At 36.8% G+C, this 8,026-nt stretch overlaps 1 protein-coding gene across 4 annotated transcripts in view; it reads right to left on the minus strand.

Moving 5' to 3' along the window:
• The window catches only part of mpp2b (MAGUK p55 scaffold protein 2b), a 51,181-nt gene that overhangs the window by 15,826 nt on the left and 27,329 nt on the right, over positions 1–8,026 (minus strand). For all 4 annotated transcript variants that reach the window (XM_014008109.1, XM_014008110.1, XM_014008108.1 and 1 more), the window contains one exon: positions 2,459–2,559. In XM_014008109.1, coding sequence (XP_013863563.1) covers positions 2,459–2,559 — 101 coding nt within the window. The remainder of the gene's footprint in view (positions 1–2,458; positions 2,560–8,026) is intronic.

Genomic DNA, 8,026 nt, shown 5'->3' on the forward strand with positions numbered 1-8,026 from the left:
CAGTAGCATGACATTTATTAGGAATAAAGACTTCTGAGTTCTGGTGCATTTGTGCGTGCGGTGGTCATTATGTTACCACTATGCGGTATCTAGTTTTAGATTGGACTGACAAAAATAACAAAAAAATTTAAAAATTAAAAAAAAAAAAAACAAGTGGTTGAACTTAGAATCTCTGGCTTCATAGTGCTTCTTGCATCCTGCTTAACTAAACAGACACATCACTCTTAGGTACTCACCTGATTGGCTAAGACACTGCTGTGATTAATTATCTGAGCTTGGCTACAACTGATTTCTGTTTCAGATTGTGCCTAGTATGATAAATTCATGGGCCGGATGATATTAGCTTGTGGACTGGATATGCTCCAGGAATCTCCATTTGATTATCACTGCAGCCACAGAAAGCTTGTAGTTTAGAAACTGAATTGGCCAATCCATGTGTAGATTTGTCTTTATATAGATTACAGCAGCTGATTGCACATATTGTGCTATTAATAAAATAGTTTGTGAAGAACTCCACACAAAAAGCCTTTTCTATTTCCTTGTGATGCCATTTCCCCCTTGGGATTTTAGGGTTTCAGATGATTTTTTCCTTGCTTCTGCAGCACAAGGCTCTGAGTGAAAATAGGACTACAGCCTCCTCTTTAAAAAGCACTTCTAACTAATCATAACACAATGAAGCAAGGCCAGTGAACTGGAAATTTGATTGGGCTTAATGATTTAGGGACAATTATTGTTTGATGAAATTAAAAATTCAAAGGAACAATTGCTGTGAAATGTTTTGAGTTTGAAGTCTCAGTGAAAAGAGTGAAATTTATTTGGGGTTCTATTACAGTGTACATCTAGCAAGATGTGCATACAGTGACAGAAACGTAAAATATCAACGTTAAAGCAAAAGTGAGTAACAACTGCCATAAATCTGAAGGTATACGACATTGGCAGGACGAATGCACTTTTCTTTCCACAACTGTAGTGATTTTCTCCAGACAGGCTGCAATGTCTGCTYGAGGAGGACGACCCATTTAATTAGGTCATGTCCAAATTATGCCAAAGCCAAAACAAAAAACATCTCAGGGAATGGTAAAACCTTGAAGTGTCAGTCTTAAATCTGTCTCACTTATTCATTAGTCCATCCAAACCATGTCTAATTAAAGGCCTTGAATTTCTTGAAAAAGAATATCGCCTGACGCCTTTACAAATTTAAACAAAGATCATGTGTCGAGTAATGACAAGAATTGTGGCTGCCTAACAGAAATAAAATTTTATACAATCTCATGAAATATTACAAGGTTACATGTTACTTCTGTTGTGAATGACTGTTAACTACAACCGCACTAAATATTAGCATGTCATCTGTAAAATTGACCAAATTATAGCCACTTTTATACTTTGTAAATTTAGTTTGCTGTGGGGGCCATCCTGAATCTACAGTAGATGACTCCAAAAGTTATTTGTTGTAAATGTACATCCAATGATTATTATTTAAAAGTTTCATTAAAATCCATTTAGTTGTTCATGAGACGTTTTGTTAACAGAGTTTACACCAAATTGGTAAACAAAGATTATCTGCAATCTGTTAGCAATTAGAATATGTGTTGCAGTCTCAGCTACCGCCACACCTAATTTTAAGTCAATTAAATATTTTGCTAACAGACACAGTCAATTCCAAACACTGAATAACTTTCATGTATTTTAAGATCCATCTATCACAGGGGTCCCCAAACTTTTCCTGTAAGGGCCACATAACTTTTCCCTTCTCTGGTTGGGGGCCGGAGTCAGTTTGTAACAGAAAAAGTGTGACGATTGCAGGAGTGCCTAAACGTAAAAATTTATTGTTTTCCAGAAAGCACAATCAAATAACCCTCTCTGGGTTCTTCACAGTATGTATTCTGCTGAGCTAACAGTCCACCTTTTAGCTTTGAGAGTTTGTTTGCTCGCATTTAGCCTTGCAAGCTGTCATACTTGTCTTTGTGACGGGATTCATAGTGTCGCCACAGATTGTATTCTTTGAATACCGCCACCGCCTCTTGACAGATGAACAAAAAAATAATCATTTGTCTACTGCAACTTAAATGTCCTGCATTCTGAATCAATTTTTCTCTTACCTAATCTTTTTGCCATTATTCCATTCTCTCTTTGAGAGGGGCAGGTTTAGGATTTTTTTCTGGGGGTTGCCAGATAGGGGCACATACCGCAGAAGGGTGGAACAGAATATCACGTTATATGCGTGTATGTATGAAATAGTTACTAACTAATAATAGTTAATAATGAAAATAGTTTATAATTAAGGAACATTTTATTACAAAAGTCCAACTTTATAATCAAATATAAATACACATATATGAAAAAAAAAACTAAATGCTCTCTGGTATTGTTCTGGGGGCCGGACCAAATGGGGAGGCGGGCCGCCGTAGTTTGGGGACCACTGATCTATCAGCACAAAGTATGACTTGTTTCTCACCACAGGGCTCTCCATGATGCCTTTGAGGAAGATGAGATCCAGGTCATTGGCTGTTGTGGAGCTTGTGCTGTCACTCAGTGTGTCCAGAGCCTGATGCATTGCTGTGAACACAAACACAAAAACACAAGAAAAAGAACAAAATGACTTGACTTTCATTCTACTTATAATAACCCAAGAGAAAATGAGATAAGTATAAAAATATATATTCACTGTTGTGGGACATTCACAGACTGAGAGCGCAGGGAGGCAAGTTGGGTGCTGCTTCATTTCCTTTCCCAAGCAATTTTACCCCTGTCAGTCACCCTGTTCGTAAGTTTGATGTTCCGTTATCTTTCTCCCACAACTCCCAACTTCCTCCCTGTCCCACGCACGTTCCTCCTCACACACCAACATAACAACAACACAGCTGCTAAAGTTGCTGTAAGAACAAACATTCTGACTTCTTCCTCCTCCCAACTTGAGTCCAAAAAAATAATAGTCTAATCCGCTGGAAAAGTAAATAAGAGAAGTTTGTAATATTTCATAGGTCAGGAATTAAATTTTAACAATGTTTTTCTGGCTTATGAATCAGCCTTGGCGACAAACACTTAAAAGTGAGCGTGCATGCACCTTTACCTCGAAGATGTGAAATCAAACTAAGCTCATTACTCAAAAGGACAACCAATCAATGAGCACAAGCAAGGTGGTGTCAACAACTCAATGAAGGTCAGAGAGGTTCTAGTTTAAATTTGAAGGATGTCACCAGACTTAAAATATGACTCATTAAGGTGCCGAACACGCCGACATCGCAYACAAGAAGGCATTAATCAGAGCAGACGTGACTAGCCGAAGAGCGGGCATTTTCTTGGCTACTTTAATTTACATAACAGACAGAGAAATCTTTATGGTCTGAGCTAAAAATACACTGGCTCTTAATGCTAACAACAGAAGAACACTGGTGRTCCACAGCAAACACTCAACAACCAACTTTATGGTCCCATCTCCTTAAAAYGCCTTACAAARCATTAAATATTGTCTTGCTAGCAGCACAATATCAGATGGTTTCAGATATTTTGCTRACAAAAAGGACCAACTCCAACAGTTAAAAGTTGTAAACAAATATGTTGCACAATACCATGTCAATCTGTTTATCCATTTATGGTTTTGCAGTTCAGAGTAAATAAAGWGTACACGGAGAAAGCAAAGTATTCAGATATTTGGAATAATATAAGATAAAAGGAGATAAACCAGTGAAGCCAATGATTAGTGATCACTCAGTCCACCCATCTGTCACATCCTAAYATCAACTGTGACAAGTAGATTGAATAATGACACAATTCTTCTGCAGTCAAGTCTTCTCTTTCTTTTGGTTTCCCTCTAGAGCTCAGCCCCAGCTGGAGGATTTCCAGATTTTACGCCTGGCAAAGACGAYCAGACCAGCAGGCTTGGTTTACATGTGCTGCATTATTCTGTTTAATCACCGCAAGTGTTCACCATTGTTGTTGCTACAACAGCATTTTCCACAATCTGGGGTGGTCCCACGCCGACAGGAATACCCCAACTTCATATGTGGAAATCRCATGGTATTAAAACATGATAAATGAACACAGGATTAGATACATRCTGATTAGACGTGATCAGCAGCACAGGATTTTACTGTAAGCTTCACCTCAATCTGTGTGGAAGATTATTGTTTCTGCCACAGCAAGAGATGGAAATGTGAATGACTTGATGTTTATTTAAAAGTTAAATTAGAGATAACAATAAAAGTACAGAAAGTAATCTATGGATGTCCATCTACAACTAATTAACATTTAGGCCGACCCAGTTCAATGATGTCCACTACAGCTAATCAACGCTTAACACAAAAGTAACTACATTTCAGTTGATTTTACAGAGATTTAGCTAAAATATGATATGGTCTAAGGASAGCAATAACAGATAGCATTAGATCYTGTGATGTGTGACAWGTTTCAGTGTGCCAGTGTCAYTACTACTTCTAATTAATCAAGATCTGCTTTTTCTAAAGGAAACTAARAGATGGTATGTTCAGAAATTTAGATAGGTTTTGAATAAAATTGATTTTGTTTAACACTGATTTTTAATGTACTACACATGTTGTTTTTTCTCAGGAAAACTAGGATATGTTTTGATAACCTATWTTGCATAATTATCTACATTTTATGRTTAATTTGTGATTTAGTTGATGTGCARTCTGCTTTGAGAGGCTTCTGTCACGGTCAYCTCAAACACAATGTACTTTACTCAAAACGATTATTTAATACACACCTGGCACTTACAACACTTAATTATTGTTCTCATCSAGCAATCAGAATTTCTGTTACAAAACCTAGTGTCTCTGTAGGAAGTTCCACCCTGGACCTGACATATTGCCCGAAGGAGGGGCTGGGTTCAGAAGAGCTGTGTTTATATTGTGCTGAGATCCATGATTCTTTACCAAAAACTACGACTGAATTAACGGCCTGTATTTAGTTCTGGCTGTTGGTATTGAATGGCTTTATTTCTTGCATTTAACATTCAAGTCTAATTCTGTATTTGTTTCCTGGTTCTCACTTACATCGAAGTAAAGAACATGTTCTCTTTCAGTTTCATGAACTGAAACAACTGAGAACATGCAAACTCGACCCAGAAAGAGTTTGCATGGAGAGAACATGCAAACACTCAAACTATTTCTGGGTAGAATTTGCATGTTCTCTCCATGCATTTGTGGGGTTTCTCTGGGTACAATCATTGCCTCCCACAAAACAAAAACATGAATGTTAGGCTAATTGGTAACTCTAAATTGTCCCTAGATGTGAGTGAGAGTGAATGGTTGTTTGTGACATTTGTTTCTATGTGTCTCTGTGATGGACTTGTGACCTGTCCAGTGTGTACTCCATCTATCGCACAGTGACTGCAGGATAAGGGATGGATGGATGGATGGATGGATGGATGGATGGATGGATGGATGGATGGATGGATGGATGGATACCATTTTGACATTTTGGGCTATCTCACTAACTTGGCAAAACAAAGTTTGGACATGATAACATTATGCCACTAAAATAAAGCATTTTTTGTCAAGAAGATGAGCTGTTTATATGTAGTTGTTTTGAGCTAGTAAAGCTTATTTTATTTCAATTTAAAAAATGTGGCACTTCAGACAGGATAGTTGTGCTGACTCAATCAAGAAGAAAATGTTACATTAAGGTGCATCCATCACTGATCAACCCATAGATCATCTCTAAGTGTTGTGACAGTGATACTGAGTGATGAAACTGGGCGAAACACAAAAACCACTTATCATCTCATTAAAGCACTTCTTTAAAATATCTTGTTATCTCAAAGTTTGCTTTGCTTCTCAAGATGAGATAAAACTACCTTGGTTTTCTCGAGATAACAGGCTTTTAACTTGTGATTTTGAGAAAATCCCTTCAAAATAATTTGTAACATACAGTATGTGAAGGCTCTGAGCTTTCATTAAGGAATCCATAAACAGTTTWTTATGAGATGCTGCTTTTATTTCCCACATCTTTGATGTACAAAACAACAAGACAGACCAGACACAATAGGTCAGATTAGGACACATTTATTTCCCTGTTTTTAAACTACATATTTCAGTAATAATAACTTTATTTTCCAGGTAGAGCATTTCATCTTGTAGGCGTCTGGTGTGAAAGCAGTGTTCCAGTTCATAAAAGGCTGAACAGCAAGAGCCAAACTCTGTTTTGTTTTTTTTACCAGCAGTCTTTATCTTTATTCCACTCATGCCTCATATCAGTAAATTTGTATTTGTGAAATAGCATGAAAAGTGTTTTTTCCCACTTCATTCACTTTGCCTTTACAGGTAAGACGAAAGTCATTTTTCACTTGACTGAATCTAAATTGCCTCTATGAGACAGTGCAACTTGAGAACTTTCAACCAGCAGGTGAAGGATTAGGAGCACAGACACCCAGGTGAGCAGACAGACTTAATGCCCTGAGTAACCTTCGCTTGTAGGAAAATGTATAATCTAAAAACTCAAGATGTCTGATAAGACTAAATGTTGCATCAAAAACTGACATCTCTGTTGACAGTGGTCTGCCATTTAAAGGAATAAACTTGACACACAAAGTCAAACATGTTTAGCAAGTGGCTTCAGCTCTCWATGAAGATAACCACTAATGACTCCTTCTGTTCCATGGTGAAGGAAGACAGGATTTAATTACCAGAAAACCAAATTGAAGACACTTTTGTCTGTGAAGGCCTCCTCGGAGTGCCTGTTCAGCCCAAAGGAGGGTTACATTTAAACCCATTGTCACAGCAACAGCCTGTTATTGTTTGCGGTTAGAGCACAGCAGGGTACGCGAAGCTCTCAGCCGACACTTGGTGAAGGTTGTTCTGTTGCTAAGGAGCAGTGGTCGAGTAAACAGGGAAGAAGATGCACAGGGGAACTGAGGGAGGCGGGAACATGGAGAATGAGCTATGGGAGAAGTGGTTGGTGTTGTTTCTGCATGTCAAATCCTTGGGGAGCATTAAAATGAAAGCATTTGRCTCTCTGTCTTTGCTTCCTGTTACTGGAAAGACAGAACATTTTAATCACGTRAACTAGTTTTTAATGCAGTTTTTAGGTGGAGGAAGTCCTTTTAGTTTTGTAGTAGAGAATAAAATACTTATACTTATTTATTTACACATATTTAGTATTGTGCTGATCAGAATATGGCAACTCTTTGTTCTACACTCGTTTCTCAAACAAATCCCAAACAAATATTTTAAATGCAAAAACTGTATATAATTATGTTGAAGCCCCTGCCCCTACTCCACAAAAAGGAGAAGATAAATGTTAAGGACAGTAAAACTGGATATGGCCTGTGGTGTGTACTAGACCTGATGAATAATTTATGTTTAAAGTCAGTGATGAATTTGTCCTTGCATTGAGGCAATTTATGATACTTTCCAACCTGAAGCTCTTCATAAATTCTGACAGCACAGAAAATTCAGAATATAAGAAATAATAAAACAGTGATGTGCTGCTACATAAGTATGGCATTCTAGTTGTAAAATCAATACTTTTRTCATAGAGTGGCTAAAAACAAACTGGCTTTTCTCAGACCGTGTTAAGTGAACATTGTGCGAAGTAGGAGTGAGCACATTAAATTTATAATATAMTTGACTGGACAGTTTGTGTGTGTTTGTGCTACTTTTCATGCTTGACTTCAAACTACATCTCACCTGGTCAGCATGAATGTAGACTTGAATATTGTTAGATGCTTGAATTATTTACTTTAAATGCATGTCCTTTTTTATATATAGTATTTTATACATTTCATAAAAAAAACATTACATACAACAAAAGAATACAAATAAAAAGGAAATGAAAGGCAGCAGCAGAAGAAAAAGATCTTATATCTGCTCCTATTTACAAATAATTATATTAATTTCAAACAATAAAACAAATAAAACAAAAACTAAAATTCAACTCATCAAACAGTAACTCATACAAATACAAATTAAACAATTTTATATTTCTTTAACAATTTTGCTTCGATCATTTTTTAAAGGAATTAATTGATCCATTGCTTTTATAATCATTTTCCAGATTATTCCAT

The sequence above is a fragment of the Austrofundulus limnaeus genome, unplaced genomic scaffold, assembly GCF_001266775.1.
Source record: "Austrofundulus limnaeus strain Quisiro unplaced genomic scaffold, Austrofundulus_limnaeus-1.0 Scaffold48, whole genome shotgun sequence".
In the NCBI taxonomy this organism is placed as follows: domain Eukaryota; kingdom Metazoa; phylum Chordata; class Actinopteri; order Cyprinodontiformes; family Rivulidae; genus Austrofundulus; species Austrofundulus limnaeus.